Source organism: Theropithecus gelada, chromosome 15 (genome assembly GCF_003255815.1).
Source record: "Theropithecus gelada isolate Dixy chromosome 15, Tgel_1.0, whole genome shotgun sequence".
Classification (NCBI taxonomy): Eukaryota; Metazoa; Chordata; class Mammalia; order Primates; family Cercopithecidae; genus Theropithecus; species Theropithecus gelada.
The window spans coordinates 44,401,831-44,429,267 of record NC_037683.1 but is presented as its reverse complement, the minus strand read 5'-3'; the positions used below and the strand labels follow the sequence as shown (position 1 = coordinate 44,429,267).

The following is a 27,437-nucleotide window of genomic DNA, read 5'->3' as shown; positions in this document are numbered from 1 at the left end:
GCCAAGATGGTGAAACCTCGTCTCTACTAAAAGTACAAAAAAAAAAAAAAAAAAAAAAAAAATTAGCTGGGTGTGGTGGCCGGCGCCTGTAATCCCAGCTACTCGGGAGGCTGAGGCAGAGAATTGCCTGAACCCAGGAGACGGAGGTTGCAGTGAAGCCAGATCACGCCACTGCACTCCAGCCTGGGCGACACAGCAAGATTCCATCTAAAAAAAAAAAAAAAAAAAAAAAAAGAATGGCATGCCACCTATTCTGTGTGGCCTGCACATAATGCACTAATTCTTAATCCCTCGCTGATCCCAGTGTAAAGTGGAGACACCAGTACATACTCAGCCTCACAGGACTGACTGGTCAGGTCACTCATTCCCAGGCTCGCGGCCACCACTCACTGACAACTACAGACCGACTCTCTGCCACCCAGTTCAGGTGCCCAGATGCTAACGCCCCATATAGCCCAGCCCCCGGCATCCTCAGTCGCTCACACAGGTAACTGCTCGCTCCCTACCTCCATTCCCGGGGCTGCGGCGTCCCAAGCCCGGCGGTGTCTCAGCTTTCCCGGTCCCCGGCGGACGGTGGCCGGGGCGGTGGGGGGGGGGCGGCGCGGGTTTCCAGCCGGTGACGTTAGGCCGCTGCACGCCGGAAGTGGCAGCTGAACGGGGGCACTGAGGTGTCGGCCGGCGGGGCAGTGGCCCGGAGCGGGGGGCGGGGGCGTTGGTCATGTTTCCCTTCGGGCCTCATAGCCCTGGAGGGGACGGATCGGCCGGAGCCGGGGCTGAGGAGCCGGCGCCCCACGAGGGGCAGGCAGCAGCCACTAGGCCGCCCTCGCCGCTACATCCCGGGGCTGATGCGACCCATCCCCCTCCACCCGCCCGGAGCCCTCGCCGCCCCGGCGCCCCATCGCTGTCCCCGGCCCCGCGCTCCGGAGAGCTCGGGCTGCCCGGAGCTCCGGAGTCCTCGGCTGCCTCCGCCCAGGGAGAGCCGTCACCTCCCTCCCCTCCGCGCCGGCGGCCCGGGCCAGACTGCAAGGCCGAGAGCCGGGGCCGACACGGCCTCTGCGCGGGCCTGGGCGGCCCTGGCGCCAGGCTGTTCGGGTGGCTGAAAGAGCGCAGCCTGGGCCGCGGGCTGTTCGTGGACCCGGCGCGGGACAATTTTCGCACCATGACTAGCCTCTACGGTTCCATCCACCCCGCGGACTCGGTGTACCTCAGCACCCGCACCCACGGCGCCGTCTTCAACCTGGAGTACTCGCCCGACGGGTAAGCGCGGCCCCTCGGAGGGCGGGCGCCCGCCTCCGCCCGGCTCAGCTGCCAGCGGACGGCAGTCCTGGGCTCGCTCCTCTGGCCCGGGCCGAGGTTAGCAAGGCCGTTTGGGGCCGCTGGCCTTCGTGCCTCCTGGCACTTTCTGAAGCGCATTCTCGCCCCCTGGAACCCCCAGCCCAGCTTTTTGAGGCAGGAAGGCGAGGCCCCACTTGCTCGCCTTCAGGACTTGGGCTCCGTGAAGGAGAAATGCCCGAAGCCACACAGCGGACCTGTCAGAGCCAACCCACAACTAGGGCATTCTGGGACACAGTAGGTGCTCAGTAAATACATTTTGAATAAATGTCCACGTTCTCCCCATCGTAGGCTCGCGTTTTCCACCTAAACCTGTGTCGGGGTAGGAAGGCTGTAGATTCCTTGCACTCTGTACCTGAACTTGCCATGATGGGACAAGTGCGTCCTTTGCTCAAGGAAGATACAGTACTAAGACACTGTAGAGACGTGGCTCTCATGATTTGGGTCATTTGTGAAGTCTCCAGGCTAGACTACAGCCTTTTTCTTGGCTGATTAAATATTTATTGTATGGCTTTGGTTTAACAGGAAGTTTCCAAAATCGTATCTATTTAAAACTTTCTTGTCAGTACACAAGTCCGCCATCAAAAGAAAAAATTTGCACAGTTCCACCATGAGGTGACATAGTTAATGTAATTCTTATCCCATCAAAGCCTCTCGGTTGCTGGTTGTTTACCCAGGTGTTAATTCATTCATTCTCTCATTCGGCGTGTATTTGTTGAGCACTTGCTGTGTTCCAAATGCGGGAGTAACCGTGCTGAGCAAAACCAGCTAATGGCACTGTTTTCATTGAACCTGGGACTTAATGGTTCAACTAGATAGTAGACAGTCTTACTAAATAATGCATAAAATATATTTGTTAATTGAGATAAAGTCTTGAAGGAACCTGTTATGGACTCTGTGTTCACGGATTCCCTGAGGAAGTGACACCTAAATCAAAATCAAAAAAATGAGTAGGAAATAAATTAGTCAAGATAGGGTTGGTAAAGGGATAGAAGTATTTCAAATGGAGATGATTGGTATGTCAAAGGTCGTAGAAGGGCAGCATGTCATGTTACAGAAGGTTAAAAGAATAGGTTTACAAAGCAAAAAAAGTTTACTGAAGAAAGACCTAAAGTTGCTAAGGAAGGAGCAAAGGAATAGAAGCAGGAATTACTGTGCACAAGTAGACTCTCTTCCATTTCAGTGATGCAAGTGCTTCCTAATCACATGTGGTGCTGGGATCTCGGGGGTCTCAACAGCAATTGGTTGGAGCATGTAGTAGTGGATGCACACCTGAATAAGGTGGAAAACTGGTGAGAGGAGAAACTATTTTGCTGAAACTTATTCATGGAACCTCGCAGCCTCCTTCCTTCAGCCAAGCCCTATTCCTAAAGTTTCCCTCAAAACACTAACAGTCTGTTCTCAAATATTGAGTTTCTCTCTTCATATCCCGGCCCCTTTCCTCCCAGCCTCCTACCGATACTTTCAGGAATTCAGAGGTAGCTATTTCTACTTTTTGGATGTGGGATTTTAGGTGGGAGTATAATGAGAAGAACAGATTTTAGAGCTGTAAGAATAAGGGATATATTGCTTAAAGTTTTTGTTTGAATCTAGAATGCATTTTCTCATAACAGTTTTGTAAAAGGTGGTTAGGAACTCTTGCACTTAATTCAATAATTTTAAATTACACAATTAACATATATGCTCATTGTGTAAAACCTAGACAATAAATGAGCAAAAAATACCCTAAACATCGCTTATGATCCCAGAGATTAAATGGATATTTAAGGAAATTTTTACTTTGTGTATGTTTATTTTAATATAAACATGGAATCAGTGTTTTGTAGCTTGCTTTTTTCCTTACAGTGTATTGTGAACTGCTTATGTTAATAAATATATTCCTACAACATTATTTAACATTTTTCATTAGTTTAAATAAAACCTCTTTGAACAAATATTTTGTATTTATATCTTTAGGATAAATCCCTAGAATGAGTTATTGTTATGAAGATTTTTATACCTATTGTTAAATTGCCCTCTGCAAAGATCATACTAATTCTCATTACTATATTCTGATTCCTACATTCTAGACACATATGGAAGTGCCTGTCTCCTCATACCCTTGGCAACACTGCATACTGCCATTCTTTTTCATCTTTATCAGGGTGATGAGTGGAAATACTTCAGTGTTTTAATTTTTCAGTCTTCTTACTTCATCTAGTATGCCCTACATTTGTGCAGGACTGAAAGTAATTTTACAGATAGATGACATATCTGTGTTAAAGGAGATAATTTATCATATCCTTCAGTTAAATATGAGTTAAATCAGCTTACCGGGTAGCTTAACCACTGTTACCTACAAGGACTTCTCAATACAGAGAAGGAGGGGGTGACACAGAATGTAAAAATTAAAATTATGAATTTAATAGAGACCAGAATATAAGGAATTTGGCAATAAAAAAGATAAAAGGACTAGAAGGTATTTTCTAAAGAATTCAAAAAATGTTTTAAGTGATAGAAACATTGTCAAAATAAGTGTATCACCTTCTAAAATGACATTTTGAAAAAGTAAAATTGATAATGTTAATAAATTATAGTATGTCAGACCCTGTCAAGCTGTCCTCCATGAGAACACATTAGGCACAGCTGTAGAGATAATTCACATATTGGAAAATAGAAGCAAAGAAACTAACTAGAATACAGACCTGGAAAACACAGACATTGAAAATATGAAAAGATTTAGTAACATAGAGCATAGAGAGAAAAAGCGTACCATATAGTTAGCCAGAGTTCCTAAAGAAAATAGTCCCAGTTTCTTCAGGAACTCTGGCTAACTATATGGTACGCTTATACCATATAAGCGTATCATATGGTATAAGGGAGACTATTTGAAGACATAATAGCTGAGAACTTTCCAGAATTGAAGAACGGCACCAAGCCATGATTTAAGAAGCCCAACAAACCCAAGCAAGAATTCTTTCTAGACCTATTGTAGTGAAACTGTGGGACAATAAATATAAAATCTTAAAAGATAGAGAAAAAAGGGGCAGGGTGCGGTGGCTCACACCTATAATCCCAGCACTTTGGGAGGCCAAGGTGGGCGGATCACCTGAGGTCAGGAGTTCGAGACCAGCCTGACCAACATGGAGAAACCCTGTCTCTACTAAAAATACAAAACATGGTGGTGCATGCCTGTAATCCCAGCTACTCAGGAGGCTGAGGCAGGAGAATCGCTTGAACCTGGGAGGTGGAGGTTGCGGTGAGCCGAGATCGCGCCACTGCACTCCAGCCTGGGAAACAAGAGCAAAACTCCGTCTAGAAAAAAAAAAGAGAGAAAAAGGCCTCAAAGGAGTAACTATGAGAGTGATAGCCAATTAGTCATCAACCATAATATAAATCTAGAGACAGTGGTAATTATTTTCTATATGCCAGGAAAAAAACCTCAGTCTAGATTTATACCCAGCAAACACAGGTTATTTGTCCTTGCCAAGAACAAAGATGAAATAAATACATATTCAGACAAGCAAAGCTGAGTAAGTTTGCCAGCAGACCTTCAATAAAGGAATTCTAAGTTCAGAGAGAAGGAAATTGTTTTCAAACGGAAGGTCTGAGAAGCTAGCAGGAATGAAGAACAAAAAGTGTTAAATATGTATGCACATGTTAATCTGATAATGTCTTTTGGGATTAACAGAGATGGAACAAAAATAGAAGACAATAATAGCATATAAATTATGAAGTGAGGCCGGGTGTGGTGGCTTATGCCTGTAATCCCAGTACTTTGGGAGGCCGAGGTGGGCGATCACTTGAGGTCAGGAGTGTGAGACCAGGCTGGCCAACCTGGTGAAACCCTGTCTCTACTAAAAACACAAAAAAATTAGCCAGGCGTGGTGGCATGCGCCTGTAAACTCAGCTACTTGGGAGGCTGAGGCAGGAGAATTGCTTGAACCTGGGAGGCAGAGGTTGCAGTGAGTAGAGATCACATCACCGCACGCCAGCCTGGGTGACAGAGCGAGACTCTGTCTCAAAGTAAAATAAAAATAAAGGATGAGGTGATATTGTAAGTGTTTATGTTTTTGGGGGGATAATTATATATGTTAACTTTAGGCTTTAATAGGTATTTAAAATTTTCAAGGAACCAAAAGACAAGAAAGATTATAATTTCCAGACTAGTACAAGAAAAAGTACGGAATGAGAAAAAAAATTCCAAAGGAGGGCAAGAAAGGAAAATAAAAAAAGACAAGGTATAATAAATAAAAAGCACAAAGAATAGCTGAAAATAAATCCAAACATTACTAGTTACAATAACTATAAGGTACTAAATATTCCAATAAAAGACGAAGAGTAGCTTGGCGCAGTGGCTCATGCCTATAATCCCAGCATTTTGGGAGGCCAAGGCAGATTGCTTGAGGCCAGGAGTTTGAGACCAGCCTGGGCAACATAGGGAGACCCTGTCTGTACAAAAAGTACAAAAATTAGCTGGTTGTGGTGATGTGCCCCTTTGTCCCAGCTACTCAGGTGGCTGAGGCAGGAGGATCATTTGAGCTTGGAAGGTAGAGGCTGCAGTGAGCCAGGATTGTGCCTCTGCACTCCAGCCTGGGCAACAGAGACCCTGTCTTGCAAAAAATAAAATAAATAAATAAATAAATAAATAAAAGAACAGTACCTCTTAAAATCTTACTCTTAATGGCATTTATAGACTACATTCAGGCCTGCTATTCAGCTGATACTGGTTCAGCTGTAACGGTTGTTAAAATATTGATATATCCATAGTGGTTGAATAGTTACTGCCCCAAGCCTGTTAAGTGTCATCTTAATGCTTCATTGCCTTCCTTGGGACTTCCTTTAGTAACCAATTATATAGCAACTAAAGAGTTAAGAACTGGGACAGCAAGAGGCTGTCAACAAACATCTCACTGGAGAACTACAGGGCAGCACCCATTCTAATTATTCCTGACCCATGCCTGGCACCCTCCAACACACACAAAAAATCCATAGGCCCAGTGACCATCTGGCTTTCCTAAGAGTAGGGTTGCCTACTTTTCTCATGTCACTCTCACATGGCCCCTTTGGGAACTGCAGCCTTGGGAGATCCAGAAAGAAGAGAGCAGTCAAATGAGAGTAATAGTATTGTACTACTGCAGTTATCATCAAAATATATTAATTCTCTTGGCACAGTATACACTGCCATGGCAGGATAGAATCTACAGCAGATGATCGAGGCCTATGGGGATGGTTTATGGATGAATAACTTCTGGGATGCACATCCTTAGTTTTATCATTCTTGTTTAATTTCCCTATTATTTAGATAGGATAAGTGTGCCAACACCCAGTGAATACCTGCCTACAGTAGGCATTAATGACACTCACGTTATAAATGAAAATGACTACCAAAGTGCATCTTTTTCTCTCTACCAGACAAATTTAGTTGGGGGAATTAAGAAGCAGAAAGTTTATTAAATGAAGGTTCTATACCCTGGTGTATGCTCTTAACTGCCATGTTACATTACCTCTCACCTGGACTGAGGGATTAGGTTTAATATAATTAAGTATATCAATAAATTATTTTTGTGACTTAGTTATTAATACATTTAAACAAATATTGAATACATGAAACTAACAGCAAGCATTTGAAGGGCTAAAAACATTTTAAAATATACTTATTGTTACTTCAGCAAAAGCCAAAAAGAGGATTCAGCTCCCATAAATAATTCTGTTGATGTTAAGAGTGATTTCTTTTTTTTAGGCCAGGTGTGGCCGCTCACGCCTGTAATCCTAGCACTTTGGGAGGTTGAAGGTGGAGGACTGCTTTAGCTCGAGTTCGAGACCAGCTGGGGCAACACAGGGAGACCTTGTCTCTACAAAAAATTTTTAAAAAGAGTGATTTTTTAAAATGTTATCATGACTACAAGTTACTTAATGACTATAAATTTAATGTGGATATTCTTAGAAGGGCTTTATCTAGTTTCCTATGTCAATTCATGGTTCAGACAAGGGTATCTGTGTCAAATAAAAGATTATGCCTACAATTTGAAAAATTAAGAAATGATTGAAAATTACTAGAATTATTTAATGAACAATTTGAGCTACAATGGTTATCACTTGGTGAGCATTTTAATAATCTATATAGGTTAATTTATTTAGAAAATGTTTTTAAATTTTATTCATGTTAATTTATATTACCATTTTCTTTTTTTTTTTTTTTGAGACAGAGTTTCACTCTTGCTGTCCAGGCTGGAGTGCAATGGTGCAATCTTGGCTCCCTGCAACCTCCAGCTCTCGGGTTCAAGCAATTCTCCTGCCTCAGCCTCCCAAGTAGCCGGGATTACAGGCATGCACCACCATGCTTGGCTAATTTTGTATTTTTAGTAGAGATGGGGTTTCACCATGTTGGTCAGGCCGGTCTTGAACTCCTGACCTCAGGTGACCCACCCGCCTCAGCCTCCCAAAGAGCTGGGATTATAAGTGTGAACCACTGTGCCTGGCCTGAATTTTTAACCTTTTTGAATATCACACTTAACTGTACATAACAGCTGCTTCATCCTTATTTTTTTCAAACACAAAAGGAACATTTATAAAATTTTCACATATGAGACCACAAGTTTCAAAAGATTAGTATCATACTGAATACAGTTTCTCACTACAATGTGATCACTAGAAGTAAATAAAAAGATAACTAGCTGGCATGGTGGTTCGTACCAGTGTTACCAGCACTTTGGGAGGCTGGGGCAGGTGGATCACTTGAGCCCGGGAGTTCAAGACCATCCCTACAAAAAATACAAAAATTAGCCATTTGTGGTGGCTCATGCCTATAGTCTCAGCTACTTGGGAGGCTGAGGTGGGAGGATAACTTGAACCCCGGAAGCAGAGGTTGCAGTGAGCCAAAATCATGCCACTGTACTCCAGCCTGGGCAACAGAATGAGATCCTGTCTCAAGAAAAATATTATATATATTATATAAAGCATATAATATATTATATAAAAATATATTATAATATATTATATAAAAATATAATATATTTTTGTTAGTCAAGAGACAAGTATAATTAAAAAGATAACCAGAGGCCTGGCACAGTGGCTCCCACTTGTAATCCCAGCACTTTGGAAGACTGAGGTGGGAGGATCTGCCAGGAGTTCAAGACCAGGCTGGGCAAGGAAGAGGGACTGTCTCTACAAAAGTTTAAAAATTAGCCTGGTGTGGTGGCATGTGCTTGTAGTCCTAGCTACCCAGGAAGCTGAGGCAGGACTGCTCAAGCTTGGGAGTTTGAGGTTGCCACTGCATTCCAGCCTGGGTGACAAATTGAGACTCTGTCTCAAAAAAACCAAAAAAACACACACACAAAAAACTAGAAAAGTCTCATACATTTTCAAAAAATTTGATAAATTCATGGGTCAAAGGGGAAATTATAATGGAAACTAGAAATGTTCAGAACGAAATGATAATGAAATCATATGTCTCAAAACTTGTGGGATACAAGCAAAGCTGTACTTAGTAGGAAAATTATAGTCTTTAATAAACTGAAAGGAAGATAAGAAAAATTAATGAGCTAAGAGTATTCATCTCAAGAAAGAGAATAGCAAATTTATCTGCAAATAATAGGAAAATCAATCTAAAGAGAGCAGAAGGAAATACAGTAAAAAAAAAAAATAGAAATTAGTGAAATTTTAAAAACCAATAGAAATACTGAACAGGGACAAAGTTTTGTCTTTGAAAACACTTATAAAAATGAAAAACATTCATGATACTGAGAAAATGCACAGACAATATTCAGAATAAAAAGGGGGACATAGATCGCCACTGTGACTCACACCTGTAATCCTAGCACTTTGGGAGGCCGTGGCAGGTGGATCACCTTAGGTCAGGAGTTCCAGACCAGCCTGGCTACAATGGCGAAGCCCTGACTCTACTAAAAATACAAAAATTAGTCAGGCGTGGTGGTGGGCGCCTATAATCCCAGCTACTCGGGAGGCTGAGGCAGCAGAATCGCTTGAATCCAGGAGGCGGAGGTTGCAGTGAGCCGAGATTGCCCCACTTCACTTCCAGCTTGGGCGACAAGAGCGAAACTGTCTCAAAAAAAAAAAAAAAAAAGGTAGTGGGGGGCGGGGCGGCCAGGCGCGGTGGCCCATACCTGTAATCCCAGCACTTTGGGAGGCCGAGGCGGCTGGATCACCTGAGGTCAGGAGTTTGAGACCAGCCTGGCCAACATGGTGAAACTCCGTCTCTACTAAAAATACAAAAAAATTAGCTGGGCGTGGTGGCAAACGTCTGTAATCCCAGCCACTCGGGAGGCTGAGGCAGGAGAACTGCTTGAACCCGGGAGGCGGAGGTTGCAGTGAGCCGAGATTGCAACACTATACTCCAGACTGGGCAACAAGAGCAAAACTCCGTCTTAAAAAAACAAAAAGTTGGGGGGACAATTTTATATGCAAGAGGTAGATGGTTTGGACCAAACTTCCAACTGAGAATAATCAGAAAAGCTAGAGGAAATATTAAATATTTAATGTAAGATATAGAAAGCTTATGTTTGAGGGGATTAGAGCATTATCAGGGCAATGAAGATATTGCAGGGTCAAGTTCTACAAAATAGGAAAGCCAGTGATGTGAGCCCAGCATTTGAGCTCACTTTTCTGAGAGGCATCTGTCAATCTCAAAAGCAGCAGCAGCAATGAGGCTGAATGGTATTTCTTTTTTCTTTTTCTTTTTTCTTTCTTTCTTTTTTTTTTTTGAGACGGAGTTTCAGTCTTGTTGCCCAGGCTGGAGGGCAATGGTGCGATCTCGGCTCATGGCAGCCTCCACCTTCCAGGTTCAAGCGATTCTCCTGCCTCAGCCTCCGGATTAGCTGGGATTACAGGCGCCCACCACCACGCCCGGCTGATTTTTGTATTTTTAGTAGAGACGGGCTTTCTCCATGTTGGTCAGGCTGGTCTCGACCTCCCGACCTCAGGTGATCCGCCCGCCTCGGCCTCCCAAAGTGCTGGGATTATAGGCGTGAGCCACTGCGCCTGGCCTCTGAATGGTATTTCAAATGGACTTATGGGTGGGATAGATGAGATTACAAGAATCGCAATTTAGGTTTGGCATTGAAACTCCTCTCCCCCCACCCAATATACCCTAGGACTAAGGGTGAATCAAGAATAGACGGTACTCATAGGGACTAAAGGTCAGCTTCGAATCATCTCATTCCCTAGGTAGATTAAGAAGACCTCAGATTGCCGGCACCTGTACTCTAGCTTACTTGCCATAATTAAATAGGAATCTTCTATGCAAGAAGAAAATATGCAGCTGAGTGCCCTGTCTTACACCTTTAATCCGAGTTCTTTGGGAGGCTGAGGAGGGAAGATTGATTGAGGCCAGGAGTTGAAGACCAGTCTGAGCAACACAGCCAGAGATCCCATCTCTGCAAAAAATTTAAAAATTAGCTGGGCAATATGGTGTGCGCCGGCCATCCTAGCTACTCTGGAGGCAGAGGTGGGAGGATTGTGTAAGCCCAGGTGTTTGAGGTTACAGTGAGCTATAATCACACCACTATACTTCAGCCTGGGTGACAGAGCAAGACCCTGTCTCTAAAGAAATTTTATTTATTTTATTTTTTTTTATTTTTTTATTTTTTATTTTTTGAGACGGAGTCTCGCTGTGTCACCCAGGCTGGAGTGCAGTGGCGCGATCTTGGCTCACTGCAAGCTCCGCCTCCCGGGTTTACGCCATTCTCCTGCCTCAGCCTCCGAGTAGCTGGGACTACAGGCGCCCGCCACCGCGCCCGGCTAGTTTTTTGTATTTTTAGTAGAGACGGGGTTTCACGGTGTTAGCCAGGATGGTCTTGATCTCCTCGTGATCCACCCGCCTCGGCCTCCCAAAGTGCTGGGATTACAGGCTTGAGCCACAGCGCCCGGCCAAGAAATTTTTAAAAAAGATAATATATCATTCAGTGCTTTAAATTATCCCTGTAATTTTTGTATACAGTGACGAGCACTCATACAAGGAGATTCGTTGTCTGAAAAGCCAAGAAAATCAGCAAACAATAGAAATAGACCCACAGGAGATCTGACATTAAAACTATTTAATATGTTCAAAAAAAGTACAAAAATTAGCTGGTTGTGGTGACGTGCCCCTTTGTCCCAGCTACTGAGGTGGGACAATTATTAGATGGAGAAATTTAGCAGAGAACTAGAAGCTATAAAAAGAAAACCCTAGAACTAAAAAGTACAGTAACTGATAAAAACTCTGGATGATTTAACAGCAAACTGGACACAGCTGAAGGATTTGTGAACTTGAGAATAGATGAGAAAAAAATATACAGAATAAAGCTTAGATTTACCAAAATGGGACACAGACTGAGACATGTCGTAAAATACAGGGAAAAGATCTTATAAATATAAATGGAGTTTAGAAAGATATTAAAGAGAATGGAGATAAATCAATATTTGAACAGATAATGGATAAGTTTTAAAAATTAACAAAACACACTGTAGATTAAAGAAGGGCTATACATCTCAAGCAAGAGAAAGACAAAAAAAGTAGGCCAGGCATGGTGGTGCACCCCTGTAATCCCAGCACTTGCGGAGGCTGAGGTGGTTGGATCTCTTGAGCTTGAGAGTTTGAGACCAGCCCGGCCAACATAGGAAAACCCTGACTCTACAAAAAAATACAAACAAAAAAATTAGCCGGGTGTGGTGGCATGCGCCTGTGGTTCCAGCTACTCAGGAGGCTGAAGAAAGAGGATCATTTGAATCTGGGAGGTTAAGGCTGCAGTGAGCTGGGATTGCACCACTTCTTTCCAGCGCCACCACACTCCAAACCTTCTGAAACAACTGCTTCAAAAACAAAAAAACCTTCCAACTGCTTTAAAAACAAAAACAAAAATCCCTCCCAACTGCTTCGAAAAAAAAAAAAAAAAAAAAAGAAAGAAAGATAAAGCTACACTTAGCTACAAGCGTAAAGATGTTAAAACCAAAATAATACATATACACGCACAAAGACAATCTTAAAAGCAGCTAGAGGAAAGAGATGGATTACTTTCAAAGGAGGCTCAAAAAGACAGTTAATTTCACTGCAGAACAATGGAAGTCAAGAGACAAAGATATTTCCAGACAAATATTGAGATAATTTGCCACTATCAGGTCTACACAGAAACAGAGAACAAAATTATTCTTTAGGAGGAAGGAAAAAGGTGGAAGACCAGAGGTACAGGAAATAATGAAAAGAACAAAAAGTAAATATGCTTGTAAATCAAAATGAATGTTAACTTTTTTTTTCTTTTTTTTAGACAGAGTCTTTCTCTGTCATCCAAGCTGGAGTGCAGTGGCATGAACACTGCTCACTGCTGCCTTGACTTCCCGGGCTCAAGTAATCCTCTTGCTTCTGCCATTTGTGTAGCTGGGACCACAGGCACACGCCCGCATGCCTGGTTAATTTTTTTATTTTTTGTAGAGACAAGGGGTCTCAGTTTGTTGTCCAGGCTGGGAATGGTATAAAACAATGAGAACTTTTAGTAGAGTATTAAATTTATATATAATTATACCTAAAAAATTAAATATTAGGAAGGGTTAAAGGAAGGTGAACTGAGCTAAGGTTCTTGCATCATCCAGGAAGTAATAATTTTGTACTTCACTTTAAAAAGTTGATGCATGACGTTAGCTCTTTAGATATTCGCTAAAAGAATAGTAAAAGAATATATTTAACATACTACATAGTGTATGGGGAGATATCAATAGCAAATATATATTCTTAGAGATGGGATATTGCACTGTTGCCCAGGCTGGAGTTCATTGGTGCTGTCACAGCTCACGGCAACCTCCAACTCCTGGGCTCGAGCAATCCTCCCGCCGTCTCCTGGGTAGCTAGGACTGCAGCCATAAGCCACTATGCCTGGCCATTTTATTTTTTTATAGAGATAGGGTCTCCATGTGTTGTGCAGGCTGATCTCCAACTCATGACCACAAGCTATCCTCCCGCCTTGGATTCCTAAAACACTAGGATTACAGGTATGGGCCAATGTGCCTGGCCAAAAAAATGTTTAAAGCAACTGAAAAGGGACATAGAACAGACAGGACAAATGGAAAGTAAATTGTAAAGTGACGGATTTCAACTCAAAGATTGCTAGTAGTTACATTAAATGTAATTTGAGACAATGATTGTCAGATCAGATTTTTGAAAACTGCTTACAAAAGACATACCTGAAATGTAAGGATACACAAAGTTTTAAAGTAAAACGATGTCAAGGCATACCATTGCTAGCATTAGCTAAATGAAAGTTGGTGTGCTGTGTTAATATCAGACAGCACAGAAAGCAAATTCATACAATTTCCAAGCATTGAGATTGAGCAATTTGTTTTTCAGGGAAATAAATAACTAGAAAATCTCTTTATTTTTGGAAATGCTCTTTTAAATAACTTGTGAGTCAAAGAAGAAATCACAGTATAAATTATAAAATAGTTGAAACTGAATGACGAAAACACTATCAAAATTTATGCAATTGCAGCTAAAGCCATGTATAGAGGAAAATCTTAGATCCCTAAATGCAGATATTAGAAAAGAAGAAAGGCTGAAAGTCAATAAGCTAAGTAAGCATCCATCTCAAGAACGCTGAAACAGAACAACAGATTATACCCAAAGAAGGTAAAAAGAAGGAATAGAGATCAGAGTGCAATTGAACCACTTTGAAACTGTTTGTCACTATCTTTTTTTCTTTTTTCTTTTTTTTTTTTTTTTTTTGAGACAGAGGCTCACTCAGTCACCCAGGCTGAAGTGCAATGGCACGATCTCAGGTTACTGCAACCTCCGCCTCCCAGGTTCAAGCGATTCTCCTGCCTCAGCCTCCCAAGTAGCTGGACTTACAGGTGTGTGCCACCACACCAGCTTTTTTTTTTTTTTTTTTTTTTTGTATTTTTAGTAGACATGGGGTTTCACCATGTTGGCCAGCCTGGTCTCAAACTCCTGACCTTGTGATCCGCCTGCCTCGGCCTCCCAAAGTGTTGGGGTTACAGGCGTGAGCCACCGCGCCCAGCCTTCAATTTTTTTTTTTTTTAAGAGACAGGGTCTTGCAGTGTTGCCAGGCTGGTCTCAAACTCCTGGGCTCAAGTGATCCTCCTGCCTCAGCCACCCAAAGTGCTGGAATTATAGGTGAGAGCCCCTGTGTCTGGCCATTAAAGTTTAAAAATAGAAACAGAAGATATTGTGAACAACCTCATGCCAATAAAATTCTAAAGTTCAATGAAATAGGCTAATTCCTAGAAAAGTAGAAATTACCAAAACTGACATTAGTAAAAGATTAGAAAGCCCAAGTAGTACCGTAACCAATAATACTGCATCAGTAGTTAGGTCTATATGGCTTTACAGACTAGTACTACCAAATTTACAAGAAATAAATAATCCCAATTTACATAAACTATTCCAGTGTATAAAATAACAAGGGCCAGTCTTAACTTATTCTGTGATGTTAGCATACACGTTATACCAAAATCTGACATGAATAGCACAAGAAAGCAAAATTACCATACAATTTCACTGAAGAATAAAGATAGAAAAATCATAAACAAAGTATTAGTCAACTGAATCTAGCAATGAGGTAAAAATAAAAGACTGATTTGAAATTAGAAAGTAAAGTAATATAAACAACTACATTAATATATGAAAGGAAAAATATAGGAATATCTCAAGAAATGCTGAAAAATCTCTTATACAGTTTGACATATATTCATGAAAAGAAAGCTTAGCAAAATTGAAACAGAACTTTCCTTAATCTAATAGTAGGAATCTGCCCAAAAACCCTACAGCAAACATTGTACTTAATGATGAAATGTTGAATATATTCTTAAAGATCACGAAAAAGATGAATGCCTGCTATTAACATTTCTATTCAACATTGTTCTGAAAGTCCTAGTTCAGTATAACAAGGAAAAAGAGAAGGAAACAGGTTTTTAAAAAGAAGAACAGGCTGGGCATGGTGGCTTATGCCTGTAATCCCAGCACTTTGGGAGGCCGAGGCGGGTGGATCACCTGAGGTCAGCAGTTCGAGACCAGCCTGGCCAACATGGTGAAACCTGTCTCTACTAATAATACAAAAATTAGCTGGGCATCGTAGCACACGCCTGTAGTCCCAGCTACTCAGGAGGCTGTGGCAGGAGAATCACTTGAACCTGGGAGGCAGAGGTTGCAGTGCGCTGAGATCACGCCACTGCACTCCAGCCTGGGCAACAAGCGTGGAACGCCGTCTCCAAAAAAACAAACAAACAAACAAAAAAAAACGAAGAACAAAGCAATTATTTTTAGATGGTATTATCAATCAAAACCCCCAAATAATAGAATAGTATGACTGATGGATAAATAATCAGTATTAAAAAATCAGTTACATTTCTGTATACCAGTAATAAGCAAAGTCAAAAAAATTTGTTTTTTGAGACAGGGTCTTGGTCAGCCAGGCAGGGGTGCAGTGGCATGATCATAGCTCACTACATCCTCAACCTCCCTGACTCAGCTGATCCTCCCACCTCAGCCACCCAAATAGCTGGGACTACAGGTGTGCACCACCATGCCTGGCTAATTTTTAAATTTTTTGTAGAGACGAGGTCTCACTGTGTTGCACAGGCTGGTCTCAAACTCCTGAGCTCAAGTAATCTTTCCTCCTTGGTCTCCCAAAATTCTGGGATAACAAGAATAAGCCACTGTGTCCAGCATCAGCAAAAAGTTTAAAAGAACATTTATTCAAATATATTTTTAAAAAATCAAGTTCCCAGAAATAAGTTCAACAGAAGGTAGGCATGGGCTACATGGAGGAAACTATACAATTTTATTGAGAGAATTACAGAAGATTTAAATAAATGGAGATATATTAAGTTCATGGATTGGAAGATTCCATATTGTCAAGATAGCAGTTACATTACAACTTTTTGGGCCAGGCGTGGTGGCTCACGCCTGTAATCCCAGCACTTTGGGAGGCCGAGGTGGGTGGATCACCTGAGGTAAGGAGTTCGAGACCAGCCTGGCTAACATGGTGAAACCCCATTTCTACTAAAAATACAAAAAATTAGCTGGGCATGGTGGCACACGCCTGTAATCCCAGCTACTTGGGAGGCTGAGGCAGGAGAATGACTTGAACCCAGGAGGCAGAGGCTGCAGTGAGCTGAGATCATGCCACTGCACTGCAGCTTGGGCAACAAGAGCAAAACTCCATCTCAAAAAAACACAACACAACTTTTTGGTATTAATAGATTTAATATAATCTCAATTAACATCTGCACCTGGTGTGTGTGTGTGTGTGTGTGTGTGTGTGTGTGTACATAAATTGATACGTTGATTCTAAGCGTATAAGGATGGTCAAAGGTCCAAGATTTGCTCAGATACTCTAAGAAAATCTTTAATGTGTGGGAAAATGTGCATACTACTGTATAAGGTAAATCAAACTTGTATCATATAAATTCTACCCAAGTAATCTGTAAAGTCAGTGCATTTCAATAAAATTTCAACAAAACATTTTAGCAGAACTTGACATGGTATATATAAAATTTACTTGAAGAGAAAGCATAGCATTAGCCAAGAAAAAGTGTTTGTAAAGCAAATGAGGGAGTCTTGCTTTGCCACATAACAAATATACCATAAACCTTGTAGAAATTAAGATAGTGTGGTGTTGCATAGAATACCAATATGGAGTCCAAGAACAAAACTTGTATGTAGTAAAGATGGCATTACAAACCAGTGTAAATAAGATCAGCCTTGATATTGGGACAAATTGTATACCAGCAATAAACAAAGCAGTATGTATCTTTTAAACAAATACGTATCTTTTAAAAGATACATATCATACCATGTACAAAAATATACTATAGTTTGATTCAAGCAAAACAATAACTAACAGTTTTATAGATCCCTTTTATACAATGTTCAAGATTAAGAATCTCCCAGAGGTTGGCTTTGTGTGGTGGCTCACATCTATAATCCCAGCACTTTGGAAGGCTGAGGCAGGAGGATCACTTGAGGTTTGAGACCAGCCAGGGCAACATGGTGAAACCCTGTCTCCATTAAAAATACAAAAATTAGTTGGGTATGGTGGCGGTGCCTGTAATCCCAGTTACTCAGGAGGCTGAGGTAGGAGAATCGCTTGAACCAGGGAGGCAGAGGTTGCAGTGAACTGAGATCGTGCCACTGCACTTCAGCCTGGGTGACAGAGCAAGACTTCGTCTCAGAAAAAAAGAATCTCCCAGAGTCTGGGACTGGTGGCTCACGCCTGTAATCCCAGAGTTTTGGGAGGCTGATGTGGGAGGATCACTAGAGGCCAGGAATTTGAGACCAGCCTGAGCAACGGTAGTGCGATCCTATCTCCACCAAAAAAAAAAAAAAAAAAGTCTCCCAGAATCACTGATTCACTACTTATGCACAAAAGGGAAAAATTTCATTTCAGGGTTCTTCTGACTTACAAAAAGAAATAGCTATTTATATGTCTTCAAAAATTACAAATATTAATTTGAATATTTTTACTCCCAATGACTAGCATAAAAAATTTCAGATATTATTAAACTTTGAAGTTCAAATGTCTTAAAAAAGGGTTTATGCAGACAAGTCCATGATTACTAAATAGAGAAAAGATTTCAACGTTTTTGTTTTTTTGAGACAGAGTCTTACTCTGTCACTTAGGCTGGAGCGCAGTAGCATGATCTTGGCTCACTGCAACCTCCACCTCCTGGGTTCAAGTGATTCTCCTGCCTCAGCCTCCCAAGTAGCTGGGACTACAGGCGCCCACCACCACGCCCGACTAACTTTTTTTGAATTTTTAGTAGCGACAGGGTTTCACTATGTTGGCCAGGCTGGTCTCGAACTCTTGACCTTGTGATCCGCCCACCTCGGCCTCCCAAAGTGCTGGGATTACAGGCGTGAGCCACTGCACCCAGCCAAGATTTCAGTTTAACAGTTGTTTTTTAATCTCCCACTTTACCTAAAAAGTTTGTTCCTAATAGAAAAGTTTTTGGCTATTTAAAATTCTATCTTATGTACATTAATCTTAGTTGTATAAAATACTCAGGATTTCATTTGCTAGAAATGAAATGAATCTGAAAGAGCAGCACCCACAAAACACTAATACTTAATCAAAATAAATAAAATACAATAGACTTTCACAAATCAAAATGAGGTTTATACAAGTTTTATAAAAATATAACTTTGCAGTGGGGAAGGCCTGAAACAAGAGACAAACCTAAAAAACCATGAATGAAAAGACCGATAAATTTGACTATGTTTAACTGGTGTGATAGGTTATATGCCAACTATTTTCCAGTGCATTTTATTGATAGTGATGAAGAAATATATAATTTGGTTGTATATGATTTTTCCCCTAAGTTGTCTCATCAATGCACATTTTTTGGCAACCACCTTTTTTATTTAAAAATATGTTTTTGAGTTCTTTCATATTCATATAAAGCCACCCCTTTCTTTTTAACTTCTCTACAGTATTTCAAAGTATTGTGTACCATGGCTTGTATAATCAGTCATTCCCTCTGTCATGTACATTGAAGATACTTGAAATTTCTCCTTTTTACAATGAAGCGTATCTTTATATGTCTCTTGGTATTTGTAAGTGATTAGTTCTCTAGATTAAATTACCAGAAAAAATTGCTGAGTCAAAACATATGCCCATTTTAAATTCTGATACTTTAGAGGTGCTGTTCAAACATAAGCTGTACCAGATTACATTCCACCATAATGTATGAGAGTACCATTTCCTACTACTATTGCCAACCACAGACAGTATCAATCTTTTAAACATTTGCTAACATGGGCAAAAAAAAAAAGTTATTTACCTATAGCTTATATCGTTATAAATGAGTGAACATCAATAACCAGTGAATGCTAGAAAACTAAACAAGATAAATGTGTCATTTACTTTCAGGTCAGTGCTGACAGTTGCTTGTGAACAAACTGAAGTTCTGCTTTTTGACCCTATATCTTCAAAGCACATAAAAACACTTTCTGAAGCTCATGAAGACTGTGTAAATAATATCAGGTTAGTATTATAGTGAAAAAGTGAACTTTATCAGTGTGGCCCAAAATGTTCTGTTTTGGAAGTTAGTAAAGATGTGATGCCTTATCCAGCAGTGTTAGATGATCCACATTGTGAACTGTGAATCTAATCCCTTGTAAAACTAATCCTTTAATTACAAAACTTACTCTTAGCTATGTTGGTTTGGAATGTTTCTGAAATACATTTTTAACTTCTATATAATTTTACCTTTTCATATATTAGGGTCATCATTATGAACCTCAGCCATGTATTATGCTAGTCCTGTAATGCCTTTGTGCTAATCATCTGTGTAGAATGATGGCAGTCCCATTGCTTAGCACCTCTCACTTCCAACCCTCCACCCTCCAAATACAGACTGTTAAGAGGAAAAAGTACATGCATAGACAATTTCTTTGTAGCATCATTGGAAGCTCCTTAATTTTTAATAATGTGGGAAGTGAATTATAATTGAGTAGTTTGGTGATTAGTATTCAGTTATTAAAATGATGGTCATAGAGACTACATAGCAACACAGACAAATGCTTGGCATGACACAGTTTAAAATTGTTATACAAATTATACAAATAGGAGATGATGCAGGAGAAAAAGATTAAAAGGAAATATTTTAAAATTCTAACAGTATTAGAACGGATGGAATATGAGTAATTTTCTATTTTTTCTATGTAATGAGATATTACTTTTATAATTATTACTTTTAATTTTCTCAAAAAAGAAATATGGAAATTACTAGCCAAAGTAACATACTGGGTGTTGTGATGTAACTCCTATGCTCCAAACACATAGAACAATAAGTTAAATAGCACAAAAAACATAGCCAGATTCTGAACAACATAAACATCTTTGTGGGCCAGAAATGAAACACGGACACCAAGTTTTAAATAGGGCTGAAACCACAGCTGGCTTTCGGTCTAGCACTGAAATCTAGTAGTTTTGCTCCTGTCAGGTAAAAGGATTAAAAAGTGCTTAACTGTTTCATGCGAGGCAGGAACCAGAGCCAGAATCACTACATGAAGCCCGGGTTTGGTTAAAATATACGTCTTATTTATGAGAGGCTGAAAAGAGAAAAAAGCTATTCACTACCAGAGACTATAGGTTTCAGCTGATAAAGACACAGCCTCATCAATAGCTACCGAATGAAGCCACTTGCTGAGTCAGTAACTGAATGTGTATGTATGATATTTCCAATATCATTATTAAACTGGAGCCCCGAAATGTCATTATAAGGCCTAGTTGTGGACTGGGGGCCCAGATGGCCAAGTGGGAGAAACTCTGAAACCATTAAATAGGAGGAGAGAGAAATTAAAAACCTTTTCTACTCAAAAGAAACCTATAACTCAAATTCTAAAATTTATAAAGACATATAATGTTAACATCATAACAAAATCAACCACCAAAAACATTAATTTCTCTGGATGAAATTAATTTTATGGAGCAGTTCAACAAAGACTTTATTTTTAAAAATATGTTATGTATTTATTTTTGACTAGGTAATAGATGCATGTAGTACAAAATTCAAAGGTACAAAAAGGTGAAAACAGTGTAAACAGTGAAAAGTAAGTCTATCTCCACCTCTTTCACCTAGCCACCCAGTTTCCCTCCCCAGAGGCAACCACTGTTACCCATTTCTTGCTGTCTTTTCTAGATAATTGTTGCATATACAAACATATATATATATACACACACACACTCACACATATGTACATTTTTATATAAATGGTAGCATTTACACATGCTATTATTTACCTTGCCTTTTTCACTTAATAACATGTTTAGAGATCATTTGATATTAATACCCATGGGACTACCTTATTATTTTTAACAGCTGCATGGTATTCCAATGATTGGGAGAAACTTTTAAGCCTTTTTAGGATGCTCAGAGAAATAAATTAAGAGATACTTTCCAATTAAAGAGAGCTTAAAGACTGAAACAAATAAAAGAGATTGAACAAGAAAAAGTCAATGTAGTAAAGAACTAGCTAGAACTCTTAGAAATTAAAAATGTCAGGCTGCCCAGAAATAAACCCAAATATTTACAGCCAACTGATCTTCGACAAAGCAAACAAAAACATAAAGTGGGGAAAGGACACCCTTTTCAACAAATAGTGCTGGGATAACTGGCTAGCCACAAGTAGGAGAATGTAACTGGATTCTCATCTCTCACTTTATACAAAAATCAACTCAAGATGGATTAAGGACTTAAACCTAAGACCTGAAACTATAAAAATTCTAGAAGATAACATTGAAAAACCCCTTCTAGACATTGGCTTAGGCAAGGATTTCATGACCCAAACCCCAAAAGCAATTGCAATAAAAATAAAGATAAATAACTGGGACCTAATTAAACTAAAGAGCTTTTGCATGGCGAAAGGAACAGTTGGCAAAGTAAACAGACAAGGGTGGGAGAAAATCTTCACAATCTATACATCTGACAAAGGACTAATATCCAGAATCTACAACAAACTCAAATGAGTAAGAAAAAAAACAATCAATCCCATCAAAAAGTGGGCTAAGGAAATGAATAGACAATTCTTAGAAGAAGAATTCTTCATATGGCCAACAAACATAGGAAAAAATGTTCAACATCACTAATGATCAGGGATATGCAAATCAAAACCACAATGCGATACCACCTTACTCCTGTGAGAATGGCCATAATCAAAGAATCAAAAAACAGTAGATGTTGGCGGGGATGCAGTGATCAGGGAACACTTCTACAATGCTGGTGGGAATGTAAACTAGTACAGCCACTATGGAAAACAGTGGGGAGATTCCTTAAAGAACTAAAAGTAGAACTACCATTTGATCCAGCAATTTCACTCCTGGGTATCTACCCAGAGGAAAAGAAGTCATTATTTGAAAAAGTTCCTTATACACACATGTTTATAGCAGCACAAGTCACAATAGCAAAATCATGGAACCAACCCAAATGCCCGTTAATCAATGAGTGGATAAAGAAACTGTGGTATATATATACACGTTGGAATACTACTCAGCCATAAAAAGGAATGAGTTAACAGCATTTGCAATGACCTGGATGAGACTGGAGACTATTTTTAAGCGAAGTAACTCAGAAATGGAAAACCAAACATCACAGGTTTCCACTGATAAGTGGGACCTAAGCTATGAGGACATAAAGGCATAAGAATGATACAACAGACTTTGGGGACTTGAGGGGAAGAGAGGGGGGTTGGGCAAGTGATAAAAGACAACAAATATGGTGCAGTGTATACTGCTTGGGTGATGGTTGCACCAGGGTCTCACAGATCCCCACTAAAGAACTTACTCATGGGGGGGCGGAGCAAGATGGCCGAATAGGAACAGCTCCAGTCTCCAGCTCCCAGCGCGAGCAACACAGAAGACAGGTGATTTCTGCATTTTCAACTGAGGTACTGGGTTCATCTCACTAGGGAGTGCCGGACAATCGGTGCTGGTTAGCTGTTGCAGCCCGACCAGCCAGAGGTGAAGCAGGGCGAGGCATCGCCTCACCTGGGAAGCGCAAGGGGGAAGGGAATCCCTTTCCCTAGTCAGGGGAACTCAGACACACAACACCTGGAAAATCGGGTAACTCCCACCCCAATACTGCGCTTTAAGCAAACAGGCACACCAGGAGATTATATCCCACACCTGGCCAGGAGGGTCCCACGCCCACGGAGCCTTCCTCATTGCTAGCACAGCAGTCTGTGATCTAACTGCAAGGCAGCAGCGAGGCTGGGGGAGGGGCGCCCACCATTGCTGAGGCTTAAGTAGGTAAACAAAGCCCTGGGAAGATCGAACTGGGTGGAGCTCACAGCAGCTCAAGGAGGCCTGCCAGTCTCTGTAGACTCCACCTCTGGGGACAGGGCACAGCTAAACAACAACAACAACAAAAAAAAAGCAGCAGAAACCTCTGCAGATGCAAACGACTCTGTCTGACAGCTTTGAAGAGAGCAGCGGATCTCCCAACACGGAGGTTGAGATCTGAGAACGGACAGACTGCCTGCTCAAGTGGGTCCCTGACCCCTGAGTAGCCTAACTGGGAGACATCCTCCACTAGGGGCAGACCAACACCCCACACCTCACACGGTGGAGTACACCCCTGAGAGGAAGCTTCCAAAGCAAGAATCAGACAGGTACACTCGCTGTTCAGCAGTATTCTGCCTTCTGCAGCCTCTGCTGCTGACACCCAGGCAAACAGGGTCTGGAGTGGACCTCAAGCAATCTCCAACAGACCTACACCTGAGGGTCCTGACTGTTAGAAGGAAAACTATCAAACAGGAAGGACACCCACACCAAAACCCCATCAGTACGTCACCATCATCAAAGACCAGTGGCAGATAAAACCACAAAGATGGGGAAAAAGCAGGGCAGAAAAGCTGTAAATTCAAAAAATAAGAGCTCATCTCCCCCTCCAAAGGAATGCAGCTCATCGCCAGCAATGAATCAAAGCTGGATGGAGAATGACTTTGACAAGATGAGAGAAGAAGGCTTCAGTCCATCAAACTTCTCAGAGCTAAAGGAGGAATTACGTACCCAGCGCAAAGAAACTAAAAATCTTGAAAAAAGTGGAAGAATTGATAACCAGAATAATTAATGCAGAGAAGGCCATAAACGAACTGACAGAGATGAAAACCATGACACAAGAAATACGTGACAAATGCACAAGCTTCAGTAACCAACTCGATCAACTGGAAGAAAGAGTATCAGTGATTGAGGATCAAATGAATGAAATGAAGCAAGAAGAGAAATCTAAAGGAAAAAGAAATGAACAAAGCCTGCAAGAAGTATGGGATTATGTAAAAAGGCCAAATCTACGTCTGATTGGGGTGCCTGAAAGTGAGGGGGAAAATGGAACCAAGTTGGAAAACACTCTGCACAATATCATCCAGGAGAACTTCCCCAACCTAGTAGGGCAGGCCAACATTCAAATTCAGGAAATACAGAGAACGCCACAAAGATACTCCTCAAGAAGAGCAACTCCAAGACACATAATTGCCAGATTCACCAAAGTTGAAATGAAGGAAAAAATCTCAAGGGCAGCCAGAGAGAAAGGTCAGGTTACCCACAAAGGAAAGCCCATCAGACTAACAGCAGATCTCTCAGCAGAAACTCTACAAGCCAGAAGAGAGTGGGGGCCAATATTCAACATTCTTAAAGAAAAGAATTTTAAACCCAGAATTTCATATCCAGCCAAACTAAGTTTCATAAGTGAAGGAGAAATAAAATCCTTTACAGATAAGCAAATGTTTAGAGATTTTGTCACCACCAGGCCTGCCTTACAAGAGACCCTGAAGGAAGCACTAAACATGGAAAGGAACAACCAGTACCAGCCATTGCAAAAACATGCCAAAATGTAAAGACCATCGAGGCTAGGAAGAAACTGCATCAACTAATGAGCAAAATAACCAGTTAATATTATAATGGCAGGATCAAGTTCACACATAACAATATTAACCTTAAATGTAAATGGACTAAATGCTCCAATTAAAAGACACAGACAGGCAAACTGGATAAAGAGTCAAGACCCATCAGTCTGCTGTATTCAGGATATCGATCTCACATGCAGAGACATACATAGGCTCAAAATAAAGGGATGGAGGAAGATCTACCAAGCAAATGGAGAAAAAAGAAAGCAGGGGTTGCAATCCTAGTCTCTGATAAAACAGACTTTAAACCATCAAAGATCAGAAGAGACAAAGAAGGCCATTACATTATGGTAAAGGGATCAATTCAACAGGAAGAGCTAACTATCCTAAATATATATGCACCCAATACAGGAGCATCCAGATTCATAAAGCAAGTCCTTAGAGACTTACAAAGAGACTTAGACTCCCATACAATAATAATGGGAGACTTCAACACCCCACTGTCAACATTAGACAGATCAACGAGACAGAAAGTTAACAAGGATATCCAGGAATTGAACTCATCTCTGCAGCAAGCAGACCTAATAGACATCTACAGAACTCTCCACCCCAAATCAAGAGAATATACATTCTTCTCAGCACCACATCACACTTATTCCAAAATTGACCACATAATTGGAAGTAAAGCACTCCTCAGCAACTGTACAAGAACAGAAATTATAACAAACTGTCTCTCAGACCACAGTGCAATCAAACTAGAACTCAGGACTAAGAAACTCAATCAAAACCGCTCAACTACATGGAAACTGAATAACCTGCTCCTGAATGACTACTGGGTACATAACAAAATGAAGGCAGAAATAAAGATGTTCTTTGAAACCAATGAGAACAAAGATACAACATACCAGAATCTCTGGGACACATTTAAAGCAGTGTGTAGAGGGAAATTTATAGCACTAAATGCCCACAAGAGAAAGCTGGAAAGACCTAAAATTGACACTCTAACATCACAATTAAAAGAACTAGAGAAGCAAGAGCAAACACATTCAAAAGCTAGCAGAAGGCAAGAAATAACTAAGATCAGAGCAGAACTGAAGGAGATAGAGACACAAAAAACCCTCCAAAAAATTAATGAATCCAGGAGTTGGTTTTTTGAAAAGATCAAAATTGATAGACCGCTAGCAAGACTAATAAAGAAGAAAAGAGAGAAGAATCAAATAGACACAATAAAAAATGATAAAGGGGATATCACCACCGACCCCACAGAAATACAAACTACCATCAGAGAATACTATAAACACCTCTACGCAAATAAACTAGAAAATCTAGAAGAAATGGATAATTTCCTGGACACTTACACTCTCCCAAGACTAAACCAGGAAGAAGCTGAATCCCTGAATAGACCAACAGCAGGCTCTGAAATTGAGGCAATAATTAATAGCCTACCAACCAAAAAAAGTCCAGGACCAGATGGATTCACAGCTGAATTCTACCAGAGGTACAAGGAGGAGCTGGTACCATTCCTTCTGAAACTATTCCAATCAATAGAAAAAGAGGGAATCCTCCCTAACTCGTTTTATGAGGCCAACATCATCCTGATACCAAAGCCTGGCAGAGACACAACAAAAAAAGAGAATTTTAGACCAATATCCCTGATGAACATCGATGCAAAAATCCTCAATAAAATACTGGCAAACCGGATCCAGCAGCACATCAAAAAGCTTATCCACCATGATCCTGTGGGCTTCATCCCTGGGATGCAAGGCTGGTTCAACATACGCAAATCAATAAACATAATCCAGCATATAAACAGAACCAAAGACAAAAACCACATGATTATCTCAATAGATGCAGAAAAGCCTTCATGCTACAAACGCTCAATAAATTTTGTATTAATGGAACATATCTCAAAATAATAAGAGCTATTTATGACAAACCCACAGCCAATATCATACTGAATGGGCAAAAACTGGAAAAATTCCCTTTGAAAACTGGCACAAGACAGGGATGCCCTCTCTCACCACTCCTATTCAACATAGCGTTGGAAGTTCTAGCTAGGGCAATCAGGCAAGAGAAAGAAATAAAGGGTATTCAGTTAGGAAAAGAAGAAGTCAAATTGTCCCTGTTTGCAGATGACATGATTGTATATTTAGAAAATCCCATTGTCTCAGCCCAAAATCTCCTTAAGCTGATAAGAAACTTCAGCAAAGTCTCAGGATACAAAATTAATGTGCAAAAATCACAAGCATTCTTATACACCAGTAACAGACAAACAGAGAGCCAAATCAGGAATGAACTTCCATTCACAATTGCTTCAAAGAGAATAAAATACCTAGGAATCCAACTTACAAGGGATGTAAAGGACCTCTTCAAGGAGAACTACAAACCACTGCTCAGTGAAATAAAAGAGGACACAAACAAATGGAAGAACATACCATGCTCATGGATAGGAAGAATCAATATCGTGAAAATGGCCATACTGCCCAAGGTAATTTACAGATTCAATGCCATCCCCATCAAGCTACCAATGAGTTTCTTCACAGAATTGGAAAAAACTGCTTTAAAGTTCATATGGAACCAAAAAAGAGCCCGCATTTCCAAGACAATCCTAAGTCAAAAGAACAAAGCTGGAGGCATCACGCTACCTGACTTCAAACTATACTACAAGGCTACAGTAACCAAAACAGCATGGTACTGGTACCAAAACGGAGATATAGACCAATGGAACAGAACAGAGCCCTCAGAAATAATACCACACATCTACAGCCATCTGATCTTT

The 27,437-nt window shown here is 40.7% G+C and overlaps 1 protein-coding gene across 1 annotated transcript in view; it reads left to right on the top strand.

Moving 5' to 3' along the window:
- The first annotated feature begins 617 nt into the window (after positions 1-617).
- DCAF10 (DDB1 and CUL4 associated factor 10) overlaps positions 618-27,437 on the top strand; it is a 70,862-nt gene continuing 44,042 nt past the window's right edge. Inside the window, exons 1-2 of the mRNA XM_025359151.1 lie at positions 618-1,257; positions 19,185-19,298. Of these exons, the coding sequence (XP_025214936.1) occupies positions 719-1,257; positions 19,185-19,298 (653 nt within the window). The 5' untranslated portion in view covers positions 618-718. The remainder of the gene's footprint in view (positions 1,258-19,184; positions 19,299-27,437) is intronic.